General features: G+C 37.4%; 1 protein-coding gene across 6 annotated transcripts in view; it reads right to left on the bottom strand.

Annotated features, from left to right (window-relative positions):
* Positions 1-26,826, bottom strand: part of UTRN (utrophin) — a 444,878-nt gene that overhangs the window by 87,577 nt on the left and 330,475 nt on the right. For all 6 annotated transcript variants that reach the window (XM_054570070.1, XM_054570072.1, XM_054570071.1 and 3 more), the window contains 5 exons: positions 23,328-23,457; positions 10,733-11,001; positions 5,633-5,779; positions 3,194-3,272; positions 285-345 (listed from right to left, as the gene is read on the bottom strand). In XM_054570070.1, the coding sequence (XP_054426045.1) occupies positions 285-345; positions 3,194-3,272; positions 5,633-5,779; positions 10,733-11,001; positions 23,328-23,457 (686 nt within the window). The remainder of the gene's footprint in view (positions 1-284; positions 346-3,193; positions 3,273-5,632; positions 5,780-10,732; positions 11,002-23,327; positions 23,458-26,826) is intronic.

Below are 26,826 nucleotides of genomic sequence, written 5' to 3'. Positions count from 1 at the left end.
GAAATTCTGTCAATTTCCCCAAATATTTTAATACTTGCTCTAAAAAAATCAGCTAAACACACCTATAGCCCTAACTTAATAAGCTACAATTATTACTCTGATTTTTAAACTACTTTTGCTCAAATGGTAACATACATACTATCTATATAAATATATAAATATATAATTTCCTTCGGAAAATAGGACTGAATTCCACTTTTAAAAGTTATAGGAGAAAAAGCCTCTTAAGTTATCAACATAACTTTATTTTCTTGGTTCGTAAAGGAGAATTAAAATCAACTTACTTGATGTAATAGGGCACTTTATTATGTGAAATGGATCTTTGCCATGGCAGCTGGACTGAAGCTGAGGAAACAAAGAGAGGTTATTGGAAACACTGCTAACCCCAAAGCCTCTGCCTTAATGCAAAACAACTGAACATGTTTTACAATAAATTCAGTGCGAACCGCTCTGGATTCCTGTAATTATGAAATCTGCAAGCCAAACAAAGAGTCACTTTAAAAAGTTATTCAAAGCAAGGAAAGACCAACACAGGTTCAATTTCCAATGCCACCTCTAGCTAATTGAATCTGCTGATAAAAATACTTTTTAAAACAATCAAGTTTTATTGTTTATAGTCAACGCAACTTAAAATTTAATGCTTTTCGGTTCCTACCAGGCCACAGACCAGTACTGGTCCATGACCCAGGGGCTGGGGATCCCTGAACTAATAAACAAGCAAATTAAAAAAAAATAAAACCGCACATATCACTAGACTCTCATATAACCTGTTTTCACCAATGATTCTCTTCTGTATTTCAAGTCATATTAATACCTTAAAAATATAGAGCATTCTCAACTCTGCAAAGCATTTTTGATAAGGAAGCCAACAAGATACATGTTAAAATACCATTTGATAAATGAGAAACTAAACACTCAAAAGATGAAATAACCCGACCACGTAAATGGCTGAGCTCAGATGTGAGCTCAGGACACCTGACCACTGGTTCAGTAATTTTTCTATTCAACAATTCTTCCTCCCTTTATAAAATGTGAGGACTCCCTTCCCCAACCGTGTCCATGAAAGTGTAAAAAGGGGATGAAAATTTGGAACTAAGTATCTTAAATTTCTCATAAGAGCCAATCTCATTTCAGTGTTGGCACCAGGCTAATAGGTCAGTTTCTATTTTGTGCCTAACTAAACGCGCTCATTTTATAACCAGGGCTAACGTCCAAGAAATATAATAAAGCCAAAGATTCCATGCAGCAAGGGATAACAATTGTTAAATTTATTCATTGGGATTTTGTTTACACTTCTTGATTCATTTTAATAATTGTTTTGATTTGAATAACTTTGACCTCCTTAGGCTGTCAGTGCTAGACAATAAAAGGCAATGTGTTTGAGCTTCACAAGTTTTACGTTTCATTTCTTAAGGAACATGAGTTTGATTTTTATAATCAAAGAATGATTGCTAGGTACAGTATAGGGTTTCATCAGTACTAATAGATGACTAAGCCTTTACAACAGAACTGTAAATAGTGTTATTTCCTTGTTAAATTCCTCTCCAATTTGGTCTTAGCACATAGCTTTATATTCTATAAAATTAAGTTTAAGAAATCTGGAGCAATACATGTTAAATGAGTAGACTGCAAAGCTAGTCACTTTGTCAACAGTGATGGTATTTGAACTCTAGAAATGCATCCTGTCACCAGCTGAACAACATATTCCAGGAAGGACTAGTGATCTCTAAAAATGGACTATCTAAGAGCTCATGTGTGTGAAACAGGTTGGGGGTGAAGAGGGAGGGAGGGAACAGAGGGAGACAAGGACAGGGAGGGAGGAGGGACATGTCATGAGCACTGGAGAGCAGGAAATGACTGATTAGGGTTATTCTTGAAATTGTGAAAGAGAAACCTGACCTTGAATTGAGGTAAAGGAGATTACCAACCATGACAAAAGATTAAGAGAATATATAACTGTAATCAATTAGGTCGCAAGACACGGTATTACTTCAGTTCTTCCTATGGTTGTAGATACAAAGAAGTTATCATAATTGGGAAATAAGCTTTGCCTTAAGTTTTAAACTTCATTTAAACTGAATTAAGAAAACTGTTTTCTTACATATGTTTGCCAGAGACAACGAAAGGAAAGGAACGAATGGTTAGTGAAAGCATTTGTGTCAAGAACTGTTAGATGCTTTGTGTAACTCATTATGTTTTTTCATTTAATTTTCAAGGTGATCGGAGGAAATAAGCATTATCATAGTGATTTTAAGATAAAGAAATTAGCTGTCAGGGATGACAGGTCTAGAAAAAAGCAGACTTACTACTACAGGGTCTGGCAGAAGTAAGGCCTGCTTGAGTGTGGTTGGTAGGGTAATAATATGGGTGTAATAATTTATAGATTTAATTTGAACATTTCAACTAAAATGTCATATGGTGTGCTTGACTGTGATATTGTTATGTTACAGAATTACATGCTTATGATTTTGTAATAAAAGATTTTGTAATAAAAAAGGGTGTTATTTGTGCCAGACCCTGTATTTTTTAACCCCAATCTGGTGACTCCTACATTCTCTAGTTTCCTCAGCACTGAATGATGAAGTAGGAGCCCCAGTTATTTACTCAAGATCTCACAAACAGTCCCTAAAATACAAAAAAATCAGTTGGGGAATATTACATAAAAATCTATATATGTGGTTTGGCTAAGTCTGTAATTACCTGACCAGAAAGAAAGCTTAATATGATTGCAGTGAGCCTAATAAACCAAATCTTCTCATTTAAAGATTTGTGGAGAATGAAGTTTTATTACAAAAGGTGCAGGTGCATATTAAACTCGTAAGTACTATTTAAGGAGAAAACTTAACTTAAAATCTTTAACTATAAAAAATAATTTCTTTATTTTGAAAAAGTTAATAACCTTTGCATTTGACATAGTAATAATGATAGGAGACTACAGTAGTTATCATCACAGATGGTTCCGTGAAAAGCCATAGCTAAAGACAAGTTACTTTGGCTGCACTTCAAAGACTTATGAGTTATGACCAGGATATTACAAATAAAAACCAATAAACAATTTTGTCATTAATTTTAATACATCCTTTTATATACTTATATAGGTACATCTATTTATAGCAAAGAATATGGCTTCTTGAGCGAAAAAATACGCTGATCCATTCAGTTAATGAAATCAGCCAAGTTTATGAGTACTTACTAGAGAGAAAATGCTGAGAAGATGGTCCAAAATCTCTATGGGCTTCCTGAAGCTGTTTAAGGCGATCATCCACAGAAACCTGCATATGACACCCAAAAATAATTTGATGTCAAAACACTAACTTAGAAATATCTTTAATTTAAGTATTACGGTAAATGATGATACTGCCCAAGATTGCTTGTATAGACTCTTTTTCTATCTCTGAAATCAAAATAGTGGGATGAAAATAGACTCCTTCTGGCACCAAGTGACAGCAAATAGTGCCAGGTACTCTTCTAAGCAAATCATGTGAATTAACTCTTTTAATCCTTTCAATAACTGCATTGGGTAAGCGTTATTTATTGTGATCCCCATTTTACAGATGAAGACGTCGAGGCATAATGAGGTGTCCAGGACATAAGGTTAGTACAGAGCCGTGCTAATACTCACAACCAGCTCATATGGTGCCAGAATCTCTGCCTTTACTGCCCCTCCACATGGCCTCGAAAGCAGTTAAGGTCTAAGTCAAGATGTGGCCCTGGGGTCAGTGGCTACTCATTTCTATTTTGTAAGAAGGGTGGCCAAAAGTGCTACAGGGAGCAAATGGAAGTCTAAAGTATTCCAAGGGAGAAAACAGAAAGAGAAGGAGAGATGGATGAATTAGATGATAGAAGATAGATAGGTAGAGAGATAGATAAAGACACAGGAGTACAGAACATCTTATTTTCCTCCAAGTTTGTGTCCCATCACCTTGATTTGAGGGTATTCATGTACCAGCATATGAATATACTCTATATGTTTGTTTATACACATTGCGTGGTTAATTCTCTACATTATGAAAATGCAAAGAGCTGGTACACTGACAAACTATTACCAATAATAGCAATTGCACACAGCCTACTGACACTTCCATGTCCTTTTACCTGGTCTTTGCCTCTGTAGTGCTGGTAAGCTATCCCACTTATATTGCCATCTAATTTTCAGCTGCCTCTAAGTGAAAAGTGTCTATCTCTGGCTCACTGGGCATCCCTAGTTTCTCCCGGTTGGCTGTTTAAGTTGCATTAGCAAGTACTTTTTCTTGAAAGGCCCCAAAGCACTCCAATACCATATTTTACATTCAGAAGGAGGTAACACCAGCGTTACTATTGAAATTTAACAATGTTGTCTGGAAGCATAGATCTCTCTCTCCCCTCCCGTTCAACCAGCAGCTAACATCTAAGCTCTTGCAGTCACCAGGCTCAGAGATAAGAAAGACAGAACACATATCCTCTTTTGAGAATAACACATTCTCTGACTTTTGATCTTTGCAGATGGTGATAACAAGCAGAATGGGAAGGAAATCAAGATGTACCACAGGAATACCTATGTAAGGATGATGACGGAGAGAAATAAAGCAGAAGAAAAAGGGAGCATAGGTCAACCATTTCTGTCTTCCACTCACTAGAAAAGCATGTCCTGATTTACTAATCCCAGATTATTGATACCCTTTCAAAAATAGAAGATACCCTTCAAAAAAAAAAGAAGTTTAATACCATACAAGTCATTTCTTACCACTTCAATTTCATGCAGAATATGAATCACTGTGTGTTTTAATGTTTGAATTAATTCAGGAAACCTGTGATGCCTTAAAATGCATCTGTGAGCCACCTCAAAATTGCACATTTATCTTATTAAGCATCACATTTTAGGATCAGAATATAGAGAAATTAGTAAGAATTATCTTTTTTCGATCTCTCACTCAATTTATCCTGCTGGTTTTCAGGGAAAAAAAAAAAGATTATTATGACTCTTAGGAACTGGCTATTGAATGTGACAAAGATCTACAAAGATGGGCCAAAGCCTAACCAATGGCACAGGCAGTGGCTTGCAAATGCTGATACTTAGCAATACTCAGGAGGGTTCTTCTTGGTTTTGCTCTATTGAAATGGGGCAAGCAAGTAAGATCTAAAGTCATTAAAATAACTACATTTTGGCCACTCAGATCTCAGAGCTAAAGGGAAACACTATAATAGTATGGATGTGTTCGCTGAAAAAATTCAGCAAGATGCCTAAAGAGCAAGCAGTTGGAATAAGAAGGATAATGACTTCCTTACCTTTTCAAAAAAAAATAAAAAATACATGATTAAGGTAAGAAAAATGACTTCTTTATAAGCTATTATGGGGAAAAAATGTTTCTGTGACCTACCATACATTTCAATTACTGTGATTTATTTGACCTTTTGCCATTTCCTACAAATATCATATGAATAGTACATCAAAAAATTATGTTAAAACTTATAAATAAATGAGGCCTTTGAGTTCAAGGTCCTGAAAGATAGCTGATGCCACCTGCCATGACTCCCTTTTCAAACACAACCAATAAAGAAAGAAAAATGATGGTGTGCGGTGCAGAATGAAGAGGTGAGGTTGAAAGGCCCGCCACGGCATAAACCTGGATTATGAAGAGGAATAAGCTGATACCTGCAGAAGTTTCCAACGCATATTAAGGTCATCGAGCTGCCGAGACATCTTTAGAGATGGGTGCAGGTCAAGCGGAGATAGCTGACTTGATAAGTCATTCATTGTTTTCACTTTTAAGTTGATTGGTGCAATTTCTTCTCTAAATGCCTGAAAGAAAAGGACAATAATGATGTCAACAGAAAAGAATACAACCAAAGACAGTATTTTTTTCCTTCAAAGAAAATGGCAAGGCTAGCCCTAACTAGTGTGGCTCCGTGTATTGAGCGCTGGCCTGCGAACCAAAGGGTTGCTGGTTCAATTCCCAGTGTGGGGCACATGCCTGGGTTGTAGGTCAGGTCCCCAGAAGGGGTGTGTGAAATGAGACCACACAAAGATGTTTCTCTCTCTCTCTTTCTCCCTCTCTTCCCCTCTCTAAAAATAAATCAATAAAATCTTTAAAAAAAAAAGAAGGAAAGAAAATGGCAAGATTAGCTGAGAGGCCAAATACAGTTGCTCAATCAAAGCTGACTCAGTTCAGGTCTTTAGCAACCAGGACCACCAGCTAAAGAGTCTTCCTCTATATCACAAACTAAAATGGAAAGTGAAGAGAAAAATTACGATGCAAACACATTTAAGTGATTATGTATTTCCTTCAAATTTTTAATTATATGCAATTCAGTCTGGAAAATGTTTGCCATTATTATCCACTTTACTGATTTCTAGTCTTGATTCTATCTTTAAATTTCTTTCCTATTTTCCTTCTTTCTTCTTTCTTCATAGGGCTACTGTAATATTTTTGCATCTGAGGTAACAACTTGATTTTAACAAGTTTTCATTTAAAATTAAGTTAGAAAGTGGCCAGTAAAAACAAATTCCTTAACCACGAACCTATGCCTATTATATACTGGACAGGTAAGGCTGTCCCTTTCAAAAACAGTTGTGATCACTGGTTAGGGATGGGGTAGGAAGAGAGGGGTCTATAGGAAAAGAGGTACATGAAGTTTAGAACTGACAAACGCCACTTCGGGGCACAGCACGGAGCTGGCATGGGTGGGGATAGGGAGTATATGTGAAAAGCAGAAGAAAACAAAACAAAAAAAAAACAAAACAAGGCAAAAAAAACAAACTTGGGGCCAATGACAGTCATATGTCCTGTGAAAGCAAACAGAATAATGAAAACACTACGTTTTCTCCATTCCCCACATAATTCCACCTGCCTCTATGTTCATGTTCTCTTTTTCAACAGCCTTGCCTAGATTCTTTAAGACTCAACTCAGGTACCCCTCCAGGCACCCCATGTCAGAAAATATTTCCCTGAGGCCCCTCCCCTGGGTTCCCCAGCGTTCTCTCTGCCTTCTCCAAAGCAGCCGGGATGTTCAACTAGCACCTGTCTGGACCCACAAATTGGGTTTTATAGTAGAGGCCACTTTGATTGTTTGGTGCCATAACATCCAGTTATTATGTATTTTAAACATCATTCCTTTCAGAGCTCTGGGTACACAGAATTACAAGCATCCATATTCTTAATGCCCCCCATGCAGAATGGAAGCTTCATGAGACAGACAGCTGACAGTATTCCGCACAAAGTTTGCAATACGAGAGGGGCAGAATTCCTTTCTGGTGACAAAGGCCCACAAAAGTGATATTTGAGGCAAGATTAAGCCCATATGGAATTGGGAACAGAACTGGGTTCTAAAAAAAGAACAGTATATTTTTATTTTTTTGGTACATCACAAAACTAGAGTTAACCATGTACCAAACTTAACTTGTGAACACCCTAAACCCCTCAGGTTTTACCTCTTCTACAATCCCAACCATGAACAGATTAGGCATATGCTTGTGAGCCCCCTTTCAGCCCTCTTTCACCACTCTAAGTTTAATGGAATAATACATATTAAAGTACTTAGAGGACTATAAAATTTTATTAAAACTCTATGAGTATTAATTTGGCTTCCTCCTTATGAGTATTAAAAGGAGCCCCTTCTTCCTTCCTTCTCTCCTCCAAAACTTTTCTAGTTATCCTACATAATTCTCCCTAATATATCACATATAGACTAAAAATTATCACTATGATTGAAAAAATCAAAATACTATTAAGAATATAACTATTTTTTAAAAGAAATTCACTGTAGGCAAATCAGAGACTACATTTTAGTGTTTCAAAATTCTTGAACATGCCCTGAAGCCCATAAAGAAACTCAAGGTAGAGAGTTAGAAGGGATAGACGTGGAGCCAGAGTGGGAGTAAAAAATGTGGACATTGGAGGTAGCAGTGCCTAAATGACACTGGAAACAGTGAACCTGAATGTCAATGTGCCAAAGGTAAGAAATGCTGCCAGAATTCTAAAGACGTCAACATTTCAAAATCCAGTACAAGGCAAGCCACCAAAGACATAAGAATTGCTGCAAAATGGAAAGAGAAGGAACTAACTGAGGGGCGTGACAGATTTTCTCCCTGGCTGATAGCGGACAGTGCATACAACAAACAGACCGACAAGTACAGCCCAACAAGAGAAGCAGGTAAATGATAACAAAGGCGTTTTGTTAACATAATGTAGGCCTAAGGAATCAGTCATTGAAATAGAAGCATGCAACAGGGAAAAGAGGGAGTTAGGATGGGAAAAGAGAATTCTTCAGCCTGGACTTCAAAGAAACCTGGCCTCCCCCTCAGATTCAGTGTGAGAATAACTACAGATTTCAAATGCTTCAAGCTTTCTTCGATTTTGATGTAATATTATGCATTAATATTCATTCCTTGAGCACCATGGAGGACCTAAGAATTTTAATCAGTTTTTACAATCAATCTTAGTAAAATACCAAAGTTTAGATATTTAAGATTAAAAATGAAAGTTAGAAAATATTCCAGATTTATATCATTTTAAATGACCAGCTTTTCTTAAAAAGATGAATTAAGAACTTAATTAGATTATAAAATTAAGACAGATTTTTAAAATCTTCCAAAACAATACAGGAGTTTTTGTTTCTTCTCTATAAAAAATAATGTTTATCTCTTACAAGCCACAGGGTAAAAACATTAAACGACCTTTGACAAACAGGGCCTGTAGGTTTTGATTTTGGTGTGGTGGTCAGGTGTTTTATGGCAAAAAGAAATCTCTTAAGAAAGTTTATCTCGGTGTGTAAGAGCTTCTGAATTAAGGAGCTTGAAATAAAACAAGTTTTAAAATGGTTTCAGATCTTCCATGTGTTCAATTATAAAGAAGCAATTTATCATGTTCTGGCTGCACTTTCCTATAGGATAATAAAAATCTATGTGGTCTTCTTGCTATAAAAACAGTAACATCTGCTAGTATTAAAGGTGCTGCCTGGCAGCCTGTTGGCAGATGTGAATCCCAAACTGGCCTCCTGTCAGAAGGCGTGCATTACACAAATAAGAACGACTGAGGAGGTCTGGGGTGGGTACCTCAGCTGTTCAGAGCATCAGCTGGACATGCCAACATTGTAGGTTGGATCCCTGGTCAGGGCACAAACAAGAATCAACCAATGAATGCATGAATAAGTGCGACAATAAATTGATGTGTTTCATTTTCTCCTTCCCTTCCTTTTTCTCTCTCTAAAATCAATTTTAATAAAAAGAATGATTGAAGATTATTTTAGAGAGCTAAAATTATTCAATTACCCCAAAGATTGTGTTTCTCACTCACTTTGGCATACTTAATAATATTTAGCAATAATCAGTACTTATTTTCATCTGCCCATAGTTTTGATGGGATTTGGGATATACATTACAACACATGTAAATCACCCCAGATAGTGAATCCATTTTATTTGATTTAATAAGATTTGGGTTTTTATTTCCTTTTTTTCCTATTAAGATGTTAAAATATTTATTTTAATCCACAGTTTATCCCTTCCTCTTAATATTAATTGTAACTCTCCAAGCTTTCTACTTAAGCAGATTTAAACAAAAGGATTTGGATGCAGAGGTGGATAATTTCTTTAATCAAATGGGATTAACAACTCCAAAACTTTTAGGCCTTAATAACAACAGACACAACTTATTATTTTTCATACAACATAATCATCCTATATTAAAAATTGATACTTTCAAATTCAAAAGGAGATATAGAATTTGCCTAAGCATTCGGTTAATTTCCTTGACCTTTCTATTCTTCCTATTTAGCCACCTGCATACAAATAAAGGGAAAGCATTATCCAATGTCTGTGCACAAAGGAGGGATGTCTTTTGCAATAAAAATCCCATTCTCAGTCTAACACCTGATTTTTCACTGGTTTATTTTTTTATTTGATTTATAACTACCTAGTGTAGAGTTTACTATGCTATTAAAAACTACACTTTTTCTAAATCAGATATTTGTGTCTCTTATTGCCTAAATCCCATTTTTTTTTTTTTTGGATATGTTCTAGAATATTGGATCCAAAAGGGGTCCAGAAGATAGGTCTAACATTTATCACTTTAAGCAACTCCTGACTATAAATAGAATATATAGCTGAACTAATCCTACAGTAACATACTCAAATCCTTAGTTGAGTATATTATATAGTATAGATATAATATAGATATACTATATATAGTATAACTATAGTGTATATACAATGAAATAAAATATGTAGATAAGAATTCCTAGTTAAACAGTATATTTTGATTAAAACTATAAAATTCAACTACCAATTTGCAGGAAATACACAGTAGAGAGGAATCTGCCAGACTATACAATGTGGATGACATTCTGCAAAATCCTAGCTGTGAGAAATACTGTAAAACAAACAATTCAGCTGCTTTAATGAATACACTGGGGGAAAAAGAGAAAGAAAGAAAGAAAAACATAGAGGGGAAATCTGGAGATTAAAAAGGACTTTAAAATATTTCTTAAAAACTAAATAAGAGTTTAGGGATGTACAGTTGAAAGAAAACATATAAAGAAAAAAGAAAGTAAATTATAGTGTAAGTCCCACTGGTTATTTTTGGGGGAGGGAACTGTGATGGTGGGGGGTATAAGAAAACACCTGTTGTATCCTGACCTTGGTGGGGGCTGAAATGTCATTGACCTTGAACAGGTCAGATACTTGGCTCTCTTTGTTTGTGTTACATTTAAGAAGAAAACATTTCTTAACACCCTTTTTCTGAGGCAGCGATGCTGACCATGGTTTTTTCGATGTGATCCTGAAGCGAGTCGATGAGTAGGTCGCCCACGGGCTTCCAGCCGTTCCTCACAGCCTCCGCCTCCTTCATGTCCGCATCCAGGTCGTCCATCGCTCCCTGGAGGTCTCTCAGTTTCTCCAGCGCCTTGTCCACTTGCTTTTGCCAGTTACTAGTAACAGCATTTAGACTTTCCCACTTCTCTTTCACTTCAGAAGACTGTTTGCGCATGGCTTTGGCGATCTTTTGGGCTCTCTCCTCAGGAGTCAGTTCTGTGATTTAAAAAAAAAAAAAGAAGAAGAAGAAGACCATTTGGAAGCCTGATCAACTTTGTATTCTTTACAGCTACATGTGAAGACCACTTTTCCAAAAGTTGCCCCCAGGGTACGCAGAGACAGAGTTACACTGAACAGGGGAGGAAAAAATTTCCCTATACTTCTACTAAGGCCCTGCTGCTTCTCAAAAGAAGAAAATAGTTACAGAAGAATAAATGGCCCAGTAGTTTTGGATTTTAATTTTAATATCCTTTGAGTTTTAGTATATTTGCAAACCTTGAAATGTCACAAGGTAGGTAAAAAAATAAACAATTTTCCTTTAACATAAATTTAGTTACGTAAAATCCAAAGACAGTTTTTCATTTCGTTGTCCTCAAGAGAAATGGGGAGTATAATTAGAAAAGGAATAGCTTTAAGTTATGAGAAAAAAAACTGCAAAATAAGATTAATTTATCATGTTCCTAAAAGAAAAAAGTAACTGAAGACAAGTAACTTAGATACTTCATCACCGCTGAGTTTGTTTGGCAGTTTATCTTTAATACAGGGTATTTCCTGTAGTCTAGGAGGAGGTAGCACATAACAAATGCTTCAAGAGAAAGATGGCAAGGTTTCAAGGACCATCCTAAATATCTAGCAGACAAGAGGGCTTCTAGAATGTCTGAAGTAGAGTAAGCCTTCTCAGATAGGAAAGGGCAGGCATAAGGCAAAGTCCTGACATTGGGTCAGGGATAAAAAGACAAGAGTCTAGAAGACAAGGAAAAGGTACAGGCAGAAAGGAAAGTCAAGTTCAAACCCCTAGGTCAGACACAAAGAAATGAGAAGCCAACAAGACAAAAAAAGCGGAGAAACTGAATGGGCAGAGCAGGCACTCGCAGAGCAGGTTAAAGAGATCACAGCTACACCCTCCTGGGCCTTCCCGCCCGCAGCACCCAAGACGCCTGCCTTCCTGTCTTGTTGCTTTGCTAGTTGTCCTGCTTCTTGACTGGGAGCAGAGAGGGAGGTCAGAAACATACAACCACAGTAACCTGTAAGCTGATTTAAGATCGAAATGCATATTCTTCTTTGGGATAACGTCCCATCTTTCCCTATCAGTCACATTAGCAACATCCACTTCACCTCAAAATATACCAAGTCATCAGAAAATGAACTGGAGTTCACTGAATGTCCTGGAAAGATAAACTTCTACAAACTCTCCTAAACTATAACTTTCGTATTTAACATAAATTTGTCTGCTTGTATTTAAATATTATTAAAAGCCACGTTAAAGGGGACAGAGCACATAGTTTTGCCTACCTCAATTTCCAGAATATTCTAGATATCAAAACTCAGACTCAAAAGCAGCTGTAGTAAATCTCAGGGAACCAAGTGGACTCGAGAATGGAGTAGCCCCAGGGCTCTGAGCTGCGCCGCCGCAGCGCCCTGAGAGGACAGCGAGACGGGACAATCCCTTGGGGACCGAACTGACTTTAAGAACAGATTGTGTAATGATATGTAGACTAAATATACTAGCAAGTGATAAGTAATAAAAAAAATAAGTGAATTAGAGACCCGGCTTCAAAGAAGGCTGAAGTCAGGATATAGTCCAGCCCAACAGTCAGGGGAAGAGCCCGAGAAGCCTGGAGGAAAGTCCGAGGCTACAGGTCAGGATTCCAAGTTTCCCAGGAAAAAACCTTGGGAGAAAAGGTATGTCATTAAGTAAACCTTCTTTAAATCCTTCTATCTTCAAGATATTGAGGAGATAATAATATTTATATTATATACAACTGGTTTGTATATAAATATAAAATGCTATGCGTGGAATGAAACCTTCATTCATAAAAGGCCTGAAGAGCAAGGGAGCTGATCATTTCCCTAATAGCAATGCCTGTGTTTGTTAATAAGTCACTTGGGCTTTTTCAAAGGTATAAGATTAAATTGCTAATCTTCACTTTTGTAAAAAAAAAAAAAAATACAGAACCAATTTCAGAGAAGACAATTAAATGATGACGATTTTCTTTGGAGAAAATTACTGTTTCTGAGTCAGTCACTGAATTACCTGGCAGGGAGACCCACAGCTTCTTTCTCCTGTGACAAAACACCTGCCACTGGCTGTGACTTGTCGTCCTTTCTGAGGGTAAAGCCTTGTGCCTGAGCAGTCCTTCTCTACAACAGTACATATCGTATGACTCCTACTAAAGCAGCTACCCAGGAAAAAAAGAAAAGCTCTCTTTCCCCATCTGTTTGGCAGAAAGGAAACATATTAACTAACCACGCAGTCAGAAGAAAAGCGCCTTCTACTGCAGCAGCAATCTCAGTTTAAGGCAGACTTGAAACCAAGAACAGAGCGTGGTACCTAGCCAAGCAAGAACTTGCCAGAACATGTGTGACACAGGTAATAAGCAACATGTGACATGTCAACTTATAACAATCTGGAGGAAGAAAATAGAAAAACAAATCAAAACAGCCAAAAAGAGCAGAAAAGATGAAAATGAAGGGAAGTAATTACATTTAACAATCCTCTCATTATTTGAAAATCAAAGAACAACATTTGCTTCCAATTCTGTGAAGAGATAATTTGTGGTAAATTCTAAGACCCTCCTGCAGAATTGGAGAATCTTCTTGATCAGTGGTTCTGAATGCTGGTGACATATTAGAAACCACCTGAGAGTTGGATTGTTTGTTTATTTTTAAATGTTCTTCCCCCTGGGCTCTATACCAAAATATTAAAAGATTCTTGACTTAGTTGGCCAAAGGTGAAGGGCAGCATGGATATATTTTAATCGCTCTCCAGGTGAATGTCATGTGTTACAAGGTCAGAGCTTATACATTGATTACTCTGGTCCCTGCTGCTGACATTCAACAGAGTATTTCCACTCCTGTGAGTTGTGTCCTGCCCACCTACTAAAACTGAAGGCCAGAGAGCTAAGGAATCTAATTTGCATTTGAAAAGGCAACAATAGAGGCTAATCTGAGAGGCAAAGGAAACAGCAGGATAAAACCATAAGAAAAAAAATTACTGACAATTCTCAGACCAATAGTAGTACTTTTCCTATGTCTCTCTCCTACTCCTCCGTGTGTGTGTGTGTGTGTGTGTGTGTGTGTGTGTGAGAGAGAGAGAGAGAGAGAGAGACAGAGAGAGAGAGAGAGAGAGAGAGAGAGAGAGAGAATACTTTTGTTTGGGGCGGGGTACTTTGTTTCATTCTTCATTCTTCCATTCTCCTTTTTTCAGGCCTCCTCACTTAACTGGCCAAATTTTGAGGGTGGAATGACATTTAACTTCTATATTTATATTATAGACATGACAATACATTGCAAATATTATTGTATTTATATAATTTAAAATAGTAATATCTTTACTGTGTTACCAAGGTATGTAAGGCAGAATATATTTTAGGAAGAAGAACAAAGGAAAAAGAGAGAAGAAAGAAACAATATCCTGCAATTTGCTCTCTGGGCCAATTTTCTTCATTTTTCAACCATGCCAATCAGTTGGATGGCATTTACACCACGTTCTCCTTTACACCTGGCTCCCCGGAAGATAGGTGGGAGCCAACCGGGACCGGGAACACAGACGAGGGTTTGTCATCAGCCCTGCTCCCACCTTGACCTCCACTCGAAAGCAAGCTATGTGACCTGCTCTTCCCAGTTGCATCAGGTGGGAACCCTGTTTTCTCATGCCGGGAAAAAATTTCACACCAGGGGACTCTTTGGACCTCTAAAATTCAATTATATAAGAAAGGCTAAAGCAGCCCTAAGAAATCTTAACAGTAGAGGAAAAAAAATCTTCCTTTGTGTGTTAATGCCAAAAAAAAGTTAAAATATGAAAGTATATGTTTCTCCCATGAAATGACAGAAATTTATTACAGTCAGCCCTGTGCTGTTTTTAATAAAGATTTCCCATATTTATTGTATTTTCTTTCTCAATTAGGGTACTGACAATTATTAATTCCATTGTGACTTTTCATTCTATAGATATTAAAGCTTTATGTCATTCATCTTTTCTTTCTTTCCATCTTGGTTTCACAGGTCTCAATCTGCGAAAGAGATTGGTTGTCCTTAATACATAACTACTGAATTGAGTGGGACCACTGAGTGAAATTCTTGGTTTTAGCCCTTATTGAGAATGCTCAACTTCATAATTTTAAGTGGAAATGATTCTACTTACTTTTTCTTCCTTTTCCTCACACCCATGTAAAACATTTACAGGAAGTGTTTTACTGTGGCCCTGGACGAGGTGGCTCAGCTGGTTGGAGCATCATCCAGTAAACCAAAAGGCTGAGGCTTCTATTCCTGGCCAGGGCACGCGTATGTCTAGGTTCCAGGTTCAGTCCCCAGTCAGTTGGTTTGGTCCTCAGTCGGGGCATGTATGGGAGACAAACTGATAGATGTTTATCTCTCTCTCTCTCTCTCTCTCTTTTCTCCCTGCCCCCCACCTCTCAAAACAAATCAATGAGCATGTCCTTGGGTAAGGATAAAAAATAATAATAAAATAAATAGCTTTACATCTATTCATTTATTTAAAAAAGTATTACTATGAAACAGAAGATTTTATAAAGTCATTTCAATTATGGTAATTTCAACTACCTTACTTGTATTATTTGTGTTTCTTTTAATGTGCATGTATATTCTTACTGTTGTATTTCACCAAGAGATGAAAATATTAAGAAAAACGCATATAGAAAATATAGGAAAAAGTGATCCAGAGTAGCTCTTTACTCCTGGACAATTTGGAGCAGGAAAAGAGTAGGACATCATATGCTAGTTCAAGTTATGTAAACATACATCTATCCTTTATCTCTTTGAACTTCAGTTAATATGTATAAAACTATTGGCACATGCCTGGCACAGAGCAGGGTCTCAACAGAGTTCATTTCTTTCATTCCTTCCATTATTACATAATTTATTAGGGAAGTTTAGACATCTGTAGAGATTTTCACATAAGCAAACTAAGTTAATTAGTCAACAAGAATTCAAAGGCAAAAACAATGCATCCCCGTATCTCTAGAGACTCGACCTGACTTGCTCTCTCTCACGCTCTCTCTCTCTTCAGCCCCTCCATGTCGCCCTGCTCCTCTCTCTCCTTCTTCTTCATGACCAAAAGATGCTTCTGATTAAAATAATGGGAAATAAATTCTTTTGAAAATTTCTTCTGATTGCATGATTAAGATCAACTTAATTACTTTGAAATGATCAGTGTTTGAGAGGATCCTGCCCATTGCCTGTCCTATCTGGTGACGAATGACAACAATTCATTATGAACCTGATTATGAGTACATCATCAAGTACCATTAGCTGATTACCGTGATGTGTCTAATTACATTGATCTAATAAATTATAATGATGACAATAGTAAGAGGCTACCCAGAGTAGATTAACCTGCTAATGTGTAGCCCAAATCTTTCAGCAGGGATACAATAAAGATGATATGGGTCCATCCAGCTGCCAAAGGACTTCTCAAATCATTAAAAAAAAATTCAGTGGCAAGGGTGGGAGTGGGAACAGTTAACATGAATAGATACATTTAGGAGAAAAGCAAACTGCAAAGAAAAGAATATCTTGTACAATACCAAAATGCAAGGTATTAGTGGGAGGCAGGGAGGGAGAGGAAACAGGAATTCAGATCACACTGTGGAGGAAAATAAATGGTACTTCTAACCAGAAGTTAATGAAGGTAGAATTAGAGACTGAATACTTCCAAGTTACACTCTTCCTGTAAAGCAGAACAAAGTAAACAAACCTAGCATTGACCTGAGCAAGAAGAAGGAACAGACTGTTAAGAAGGTTAACCTCCAAGGAAAGGAGCAGGAACAGCAGAGAAGCCCTGGAACAGACCTAGCTAAGCAACCTGAGATCCAGCTTTCAATTTTCTGTAACTGAATATTCTCTAAATTTCCTCCCACTCTTGGTAGTTTTGTAATTTATTCAAGTCAGGTATTTGTGCTGGACAGCAGCAGGCAGGTCACTGGGGGCAGGAGCATGGTGCTGAAAGGGAAAAGGAGAATCTGGGAAGGTAAGTCCCAGGAAGGCAAGGATAGGCTTTGTTCACTGCTGTATCTTCAGGGTCTCTCTAGGATATTGCCTGGCACATAGTAGGCATTCAGTAAGTACTTGTTAAGTAAATGATTAAATCTGTATACAATATTATTGACTTGAAAAAATAAATTCTCCCCTTTCTCCTTCAAGAATCAAAGGGCAGGAGTCTTAGATTAAAAGCCTTGCATTTCTTGCTACACTACTGCCCATCTCCCTCCAGGCTGCTTCTGTGCAGGACACACCAGCTAATGATTAATCAAGCTACAAATGGAGTCCTGAGCTTTCGACCCAAGCTTAGCCATTGTTATAAGAGAACTTAAATATGTCTCATATTTACTGCCAACATAAAGAGTTTAAAGAGAATACATGCCTTTGCTAGGATTACACTTTTTACAAAATGACAGACCCTCAAATTCACTCTCCAAGATTACACATTATAAAAGCAATAGCTCTTAAATATAAGAGCTTAAAAATAAGTACACCACAACATTAAAAGAGTTTAGTATCCTCCTATTCTTTATGTTTAAATCTGAAAGTAACATCCCAGATGTTGATTACAATAAAATACATACATGTAAATTATTACCATATTTTATGAGACAAATGTGATTTATGGGTGGTTGTAACAGTGATTAGAGAACACACAGATGGGAACAATTAATTTAAAATGTCGTGTCCATCAAACTAACCTTTGTTATCATATCATTCCTCATCAAGAATGTTGATTTGTTTCTTTCAATTGTATTACATTACTATGGTATTCATTAGCAGGCCAAAAAGTTTTTGAAATTTTTACTGAATCAATGGACTTATTGAGCTGGCTTATTATGTTTTTAAAAAGTTAAAGACTAGTTTTGTTACATCCATCCATATATTTTGGAACTTTAAATTGGGAAGGAACGCATTGCTGCTCTGTAGTTAAAAACACTAGAAAAGAAAGTAACATTTTTCTGTGCTTTGTCATGCATTACAACTTTACTAATTTAATTTGGACTAGAGAAGCTAATTAAATTATTGTCTTGGTCTATAGGCCTGAAACCAATTAATCTTTTAAATTTTTATGTGAAAATTAAAAAGACAAAGTCTAATATTGTCTAAACACCTTTCCCCTTGTTGCTAGGAAATCAGTGAATGGGTAGGTCATTCTATTTAGCAGCCTGCTACTTCAGTAAAGAAAAAGCAACAGTAAAGGTCACAGCAAAGATAAATATTTAATTACTGTACAATTTTTTAAGTAGAAAAATATAGAAAATAAAATCTTATTTTCTACTGAATATCTAGAAGTATTTATGATTATTGGGGCAGTTAAGTTAGTATACTATGGTGGTTAAGAGCAGCAAGTTTAGTGACAAGCCCAAGTTGGTGTTTCAGCTCTGTCACATAGGTGACAATATCTTCCAAACCTCTCAGAGGCTCGGTTTTCTCATCTGTCAAATGGGTGGTAAGAATACTCACGCCTGAAAGAGTTGTTACGGCAATTAAAGGGACCTAGACGCGTGAGGTGCCGGGCACAGTGCCTGGCACACTGTAAGCGCCTGATCGATGTAGGCTTGGGGCATCTATGTGTACAGTCATTTCTCTCTCCCTTTTTGGGTGTTGATTCTTTCTCCATCTGACATTATGTTAATACAGGGGGGCCTGCCAACCCCTCCAGCCCATGAGCTCCATGTTATTCAGGGTGTCAATTAGAGCCCTCGCCTGGAATGTGCTGGTTCTAAACACGGGCTGGCCCTCCCTGGAATGAGAGAGTGAGGTAGATGGTCACAGGAAAGCGAAGGAAATGAACACCTGTGGAAAGAGGCACAGAGAGAGACATGGAGAAAAGGCTTCTGGGTGGCATTCCTGTCTCTGTGGGCAGCTGGGTCCTTGCCTTTACTGTAATTTGGGTATGTGGTTTGATACATTACCTTCATGCCCATGACTATAGAAGTAGGGTGTCCATCATTTACAATAAATTGGGTTCTAATTAACAAAGCTGTTATTAGTAAAACAAAAAAATACCCATTAGCTTTGCTATCCTAATTACTTAGGTTATGTGGAAATAATTACTGCCATCTTTTTAATGGAACCTTATGTTATACCGAGAATAAGTAGAAAAGTAACTTCTCTTAAACTATATGTCAACTTCATATTTTTATTCATTTAATGATCAATGAGATTTTATTCGCACAAGTTTGCTGATACTGGCATAAACTGGACATATAGACTAAAAAATGGCACTTATTTCTTCTTTGCTATACAAAAAATACATGAGGTTTCACATAGGAAAAAAAGAGTTCTAATAATTGACTTTATAAAATATTGTGAATATTTATTAAGCATATAATAGTTAAACATGTAATGATTAAAAAGTATGCCCTGAATTAAAATATTAACTACTAAGTACATACAGCCAGCTGTCAAAGACAAAGAGGAAAAACAATAACCCATATAATTGTTTATCTGAAAAAGATTATTAAACAATCACAGATACAATCATATACAACTATATGAAGCTGTGTATGAATAAACACATAACTATACATACTACACAACTATGAAAGCATAAACATGCTAAACGTAACATTCTATGACTATTATTTCAATGAAGCAGAGTAAACTAATCAACTACACCAGGCTAAAAAGAAATAATGTTCAGACAGCCTGAAATAAAATAATGGTTGTCATTATAATAAAGCCTTGACTGGAATAAATTTTAAGGAAGACTAAGGGGAAATTTATGAACAAAATAATACAATCTTTCATTTTTGTCTTAAAAATCAAAAGTTGAACAGAGAAAAAGAGCTTTCCTACACCTACATACACAATGAATTGTACAACTTTCTAAACCCTTTTAGAGGTAAAACATCTTATTAAAGCATTAGAAGTTTTATTGAGTAACTGATACCATACCCACAAATCATAAATGCTGTGTGTGCATGCACCTGCGCTGGCACGTGCGCCGGCCTGCATTTGTATGTAGTGTGGGGAGACCTAAGGCTCTCACTCCCCGGTGCACATTTGGCTTTTTACCTGCACCGTAGGCAATGAATAGGTAAGAGAGCACATGTACTCCCTGATAACCTCAAGAGGCTTGGAGGGGAATGGGCTAAGGCCAACTGTGGTGTGTCCCACCGAAGTCTTGCTAGGGACCATCACTATACAGCTGTGAGGTATTCCAAGAACTTCAAATGTGGATTTGAGTAGATAAAAGGGAGGCTGGAAGAACATGGAGAAGCCAAGAAACATTTGTGCAGATTTAACAGGTTCTTGACCCTGAAAGGCAAAAAGGAGCTGGCAGGTGGGGGGCCAATAAGCAGAGGAAGAGAGGAGATAAAGATGAAGGCATGAGTTAGATGCCGGCCAGAAAACTGGGCATTAAGAAGGTCACTGGCATAGATTAGTGCTCTGTTCCTGATCTACCCTACTTTAGCGGATGACCTCCATCAGCACCACATTTTCTTGGCCTTTGTGTTTTTATTTTTATTTTTAAAAAAGAAGGCATACTGTAAGATCTGCTGAACTCCCTGAGATAGTCAGGGGATAAAGAAAATGGTGGGAGAAGTTGAAGAACAATATAAGTTATGATGAGAGGGTTACTGTTCTATTGTTCTACTTTAAACACAAAAAGGAGGTAATCAAAATCGAACGAAAAACAATTCAACTGCATTAAATGCTGTTGTACACCTTTAAACTTGTACAACTTTACAGATCAATTATATGTCTGTAAAACTGCGAGGGATTAAAAAATATCTAGCAAAATATACCTGATGAGATTCTTTGTCAGCAATTAATCGTTTGGTTGAAGTACCTGTTTTTAATAGTATTTGTCAATTAACAGGTGCCTGAGAACACCTCATACCTGTGCTCCTCAGCAATAACATAAAACTACATAGGCTACCATTCAAAATATAAATATATATAACACACTATAATTGATAAGAGAACAACATGAAAAAAAAAGAGGTAGAAGAAAAAAAGGCATTGGGAAAGAAAAGTCATGGAGAAAAGCATTTTCTGGAATAGTTACTTACAAATAAAAGAGATGGCCCCACTTGGGGGTGCCCCGAAGGCACAGTACATGTAGCATATTCCGTAAATAAATGCTTGTTAAGTAGAACTGAAAAAACCATTGTGTGATTTCTCCCTGCGCCATCCCCTCCAACACTCAGTGCTCTAAGCAGCATCACACAAGATAACCGACGTTCAGCTGCGATTTCTGATAGTAGTGGCACCGAAGTCATGGTAAACAACAAAGTATAAAAGCTATTATGGATAATTTTCTTTCATTTACTTTTAACAGCAGGTAACATCAGCCAGCATTGCAAAAAAATAGTATCAGGAAAGGAGCAAGTATGAAAATTGCCAACCATAAAAAAAATCATAAAGTTACAGTGACATGACTTTTTTTCCTTGCCTCCAAATATAGAATGTGAAAAACAGGACTTAGAGACATCCTGGACATAACAGCAAAATAAGAACTCAAAAAGCAATGTTTTTTTAACCCTTTAAACTGACTGACATCTGTGGAGGAAAATTTATAGTGAAGTGAAGCTTTAGCGATATAATAACACTTTTTTTTTTTACTGCTATGAAGTAGCTTATTATAAAAAAAGTTTCCTCTATTCTCTGGAAAGTTCTGAAAAAGCAAGAAGATGAGAAAAGCAGATTTAAGGTAAACTTTAAATCGAATAAGGTGGGACAAGGGAACCTCTTATTTTTCCTTCCAAGCTTAAAAAAAATACAACTACAATAGCACCTTCTTTCTTTCTGCATTAACTTGGAATGTTCTTTTGGACTTTCCAAGGCTTCTCTAATCTGAACCAGACAGCACGTACAAGTTTCCCACTCCTACCTTCAGTGCAGGCACAAGCCCTTGATCCCCGGGCGAGGCTGACTGACTCGCCCTACACACAGGCACCCTGCTCCTCGCTGCTGTGCTGCTGCTTCTGAGGGCCATGCCCGGCGTGGTCATCTCTCTGCCCTGAACCTCATCACTTCCCACCATCCCCGAGAGCACTGAGCTCAGGCATCCATTCATTCAATAATAATGGAGCAAGTACCTGCTATGCTCATGCCTGCGCATGCATGTGCACACATGTATGTTGCATGCATGTGTATGATTCATGCATAACAGAGTCCTGAGAGGGACTACTTTTTCAAAGATAGAAAAAACAATGTCGAGTGATTTGCTGACTGTGACGGCTGTTGAAAGGTGGGGAGACTCGACAATGACTTAGGTCGCCGGCAGGCTGACTGGAAATACAGTGACACAAGGAGGAGAAAATAAAAGCTAATGCTAGAAAAGAGAGTAAGTAGGTCGTGCCTGTCCCACAGAAACACATATAAAACCGGGTCGAAAGGGTCAAGAAAATCATCGCCTTGATGGGAAATTTATTCCGACTGAAGTAGAACTCACCTGAGAAAGGCTGAGTAGGAAAATGACTACCTGTCCAAGTGTCTGATCCAGTTCCAGCTACGGTCAAAGAAAGTGTTTTCCAAATGCCCTTCTCTTACAAGTAAAAAACGCTCCCAAGTCACGCTGCCAGACACAGCGTGGGGCAGTGTTTCAGGTCTGCTTTTACCATGTGAGTGAATGATGGAAAACTATTTTGAATGGCCTGTTTATTTTTAAAAATGCATCTAAATGCTTTTATTGCCAACAGTGAAATATCATAATAAAAATATAGGCTGGTGCCAAAATTCATCTCTTAAATTTACTATGTGATTTATTGCTCTTTGCTAGTAAGGGAGTTACTATATCATTTTAAACCAAAGTACATAAATAGTACAGGCTGTTATTTTTAAATTAAGTAAATTCTATCATGTGCTTGTAAAAAAAAAGGCACTTTAATGTCTTATTTTAAAAAGTAGTCTTGAAAAACAAGTTTAAAACAATCTTACTTTATAGATATTTAAATATTTCATATATGCACTATTGTATTTAAATGTCATTTTTCTACTAGCAATTATTTACTGTGTAATTTGTCTAAAAATAAGAAATGCAAATTTTTATTTCTTAAAGAAATTATTTTTAGTTCCAAAGTACTTTTCAATAAATCAAATTTTCTGCAGTTAATTTTCTTTTGAAAAATGATATTGATGTGCATATATAGTCATTTCAAAGAGTCTAGCCATTTGTTAAATAATAACATTTTATGCAACTATTTCCAGAAGAAAAAAATTTTAATATCAAATCCTGAAATACTGTAAGGAAATTTTTAAATATCAGGCCCTGAAATACTCTAGGGAAATTTCCTACTTGATTTGGTTATTTGTCCTCTTCACATGAGTTTTTATGGTGTACTAAAGAAACCAATCTCAAACCTCACCTGTTTTCGATTGTAGGTTTCTTCTCGGTTCTTCAGGGGCCTCAATTGGCTGATCAGCCAGGAAAACTCGAGCTTGGTCTATAGCATTCAGGACAGAATACTCTTTCTCCTTTAACTCACGTCTCAGTGCCTTTGCAAAGAGAAGCAAAAGTTGGATTTGTAAACTAACGTGTTCAGCAAGTAAATGGAACATCTTAAATTAGACTACTTCCCACCACGCTTGTCATGGGAGTGACTAATAACCAGCATTGAAGCAAAGTTCGAAGTGAAAAATGTAAATTTTACACATGTGAATGATGAAACATGAACAAAAGCAAAAATATGATTCCTGTGAAACTTAAATATGCAAAGATTGTATTTTATAGGAAATTGTTACGCCGTATTTGAACTTACACAAAATGTACTTTTAGGGTTATCACCACTGTCAGGTTGCTAAAATATAATGGCCTGTTCTAAATCACATTTTTCTAATAAGACTGACTGACAAAAAAATTGCATGCATTGGTAGGGAGGAAGACAATTTCACAAGTAGTAATGAGATCTTCAGAAGTGTTTTACATTCTTTTGAATATGTTAAGAAAAAAATTAAGATAGAAACTAATTAAAGTACATGAAATCAAAGTTAAACCTGAGTACACACAAAAGACAGCCTCCGATGGTTTTAAAATATGTTCCATTTCTCATGCTGAAGCAATTACAATTTTTCCCTCATGAGGTTTCTCACGCAAATCTAGGAATCTCAGAAAAGTTTGTCTTCAGTACTTACATTCTTTTAAACAGGGTTAAACTTTCACCCTGCTCCTATAAAATGTTTGGTGACTAAAACTCTAACTGTCTAGAATTTAAAAACAGCAAAACTCAGCCCATGACCATTGAACGATAAGAGTAAATGAACATTTTCTCATGTGTTAATGCTGTAGCTAAATCAAAATTGTTGTTCATATTGTAATCCTCTTAAATTATGCAGATGAACACCCATTGGCTCCAACGTTTTGCTTCTAATGCAGCTCCCTGACAATGCATTAGGAAAATTCAATTTTATTATTTTCTATAATATCACACTCCAGTAATATTTTAGAATCAATACAGTCTTTCCTTCAGAACATAATTGTTTTTAATAGCATTTGACATAACTATGTTGGGATGATGATGTATTTCCAGGCTAGATCCTCATTTTCCACAATAAATAAAAAGGAAACATGAAATATCTACAAATACCAAAATATTCAACTGCTGTAAAAAACAAAAAAACAAAAAACGACTGGGGCCAAGCACCAGAAAACACTGGTAATGAAGTGGAAAAGACCATCACAGGCGGGGAGGGCGAGAAGAGCTGGTAGAAGGAGAAGGAGGTGCATGGACAGAACTCTGGAGTTTTTGTGATAAGCATTGTAAATATTTTTGATATTTAAACTATGTACAATTATGACTTTGATTAAAATTTTAAGCTAAAAGAATAAAAGCGAACACCAACCCACAACTTAGACACAGTAACAGGGTACCCAGTAGGAGAGGAGATTAAACTTTGTTTAAAATCCACAGATAACATTTACGTGTCCTTTCTATCATTTATATAACCAAGATTGGCCATGAAGCAAGCGCAAGACAATGAATTCCAGATCAATTATCACCTGTGAACATGAAATGGCTATTTTGGGGGGAAGCAACAAAACCTCCACCATCTCTATTTAAGAAAAGCAGCCTGCAAAAAAAGTATCAAGGTGGGACACCCCCAAGGAAACAAGATGCTCTTCGGACATTTAGTTTCTGATATACAGAAACAAAGGAGACACAAGAAAAATGCAGAAAATGCATTTTTAATCCATAACTATGTATATACACGTTTACAGGTCTTGAGTTAATTGTGTCTTTAACATAGATTATTGTTACAGCAAGAAGCTCCAGATGAATGAAAATACTCCAACTATTTACGTCCAAAATCAACTGGAAATAAAAAATAATGCTATGAGAAAGTATGTTGCCTAAGCAATAGCAGTGAAAAACGGTAGCAGAAATATTTCTAAAATCTTTAGTGCTCAAGAACATTTATCTCTCAAACCCAAACCTAACCAGTAATCTGGAAGCAATAAAGATTGTTAAATGGCATTCTAGGGCTATGCTAGATTCCTTCTTTTTGAAAGGGAAGCATCAGGCAGGTACCGATTGAACGCAATCTGCTAGCAGGAGCTAGAAGGACACATCACTCTGGTTTATCAAATCAGATGCAGGGTTCACGGACAGCATTGAGAGACCTGGCACAAATGAGAAATGAGGAAATACCAACTCGCTGTTGAGGTGGAAGGAAGTTAAAAGCTAAGAAAAGACAGAACCTAAAGGAAGGGGACTCAGAGAAGGAAGAACAAACGCAGGACTAGTCCCGAGGAAACGATGATGGGGCATCTCTCTCACAGGGCGAATCCAGACCCTGTGGTGGAGAGAGAAGGTAATACGATTCACATGACGTAGGTGCACGGAAATTTCTGACTGGGAGTTCTAGACTATTATTAGTCCTCAAAGTGTGCTTTGGGTAGGGCTGTTGTAGGGCGCGGGGGGCGGGTCGGTGGCCAAAAGAGATCTGCCTTGAAACTATTTTTAGAATTTCAAAAGTCCAAATGGAAAAATGTATTTGTCTACAGAAAGGCTACTGGGGAACACTGACCTGTCAACTTCCTTGATGCTGGAACTTCATTAACATGGATGCCCTCCCCATGGATCATTCACTGGAGGGCAGCTGGCTCTGCCCAGAGAGCTCCTCCCCCGGTGCCCAGAGGGCCAGCCCCCCCTCCCCTGAGGCCTTCTCAGGGGGGCCCGCCCGTCCTCCTATTAACGGAGTGTCCCACCTTTCCACTTACCTATCTGTCCCCATGACTCTGCTTCCCACTGGTGTATTTCCTACATGTACCACTTTGTCCCATGCAAGGCAGGTATTTAGTTTTTACGTTTATTGTTTATTTTCTGTCTCTCTCAGATAAATACATAATCTCCACAAGGCCAAGGACCTTTTCTGTTTTTGTCACTGCAGTGACAAAGGCACCCGCTTCAATGCCTTGGGACCTCGTGGAGCTTAGGTGGCTCTGAAATGCTTCCTGGTGAAGGTGGTGTCTAAGTCGAGTCTTGCAGAGAAAGAAGGGCACTTTCACTAGAGAAAACTAGGCACTAGCAGAAGAAGAGCAGAGCGTGCCGGTGAGCACTCGGGGAATGGCAATCGTTTAATGCAGGTAACACGGCAGCAGCCGAGGCCGAAGAGGTGGGCAGACATCAGGGCCAAAGACCACTGAACGGTGTCCCAAGCATCTGAGACTTAACTGGTAATGGACGCTGGGAAGCCACTGAAGAGCTAGACAAAAGGGTGGTGGCTGTCAGATTTACATTTTTGTTTTTGATTTCATTGTCAGGTTTCCTAGATTCGTGCAAAACAAACCTGAGTCTGAGAAAGCTGCCCAGGACTGGAGAACCTAATTTTCCTTCCCGACCACATTAAACCCCAGCACTTCATAAA

The sequence above is a fragment of the Pteronotus mesoamericanus genome, unplaced genomic scaffold (genome assembly GCF_021234165.1).
Source record: "Pteronotus mesoamericanus isolate MK-2021 breed Mesoamerican mustached bat unplaced genomic scaffold, CSHL_Meso_final contig_20, whole genome shotgun sequence".
In the NCBI taxonomy this organism is placed as follows: Eukaryota; Metazoa; Chordata; class Mammalia; order Chiroptera; family Mormoopidae; genus Pteronotus; species Pteronotus mesoamericanus.
This window is presented reverse-complemented; position numbering and strand designations above follow the sequence as displayed.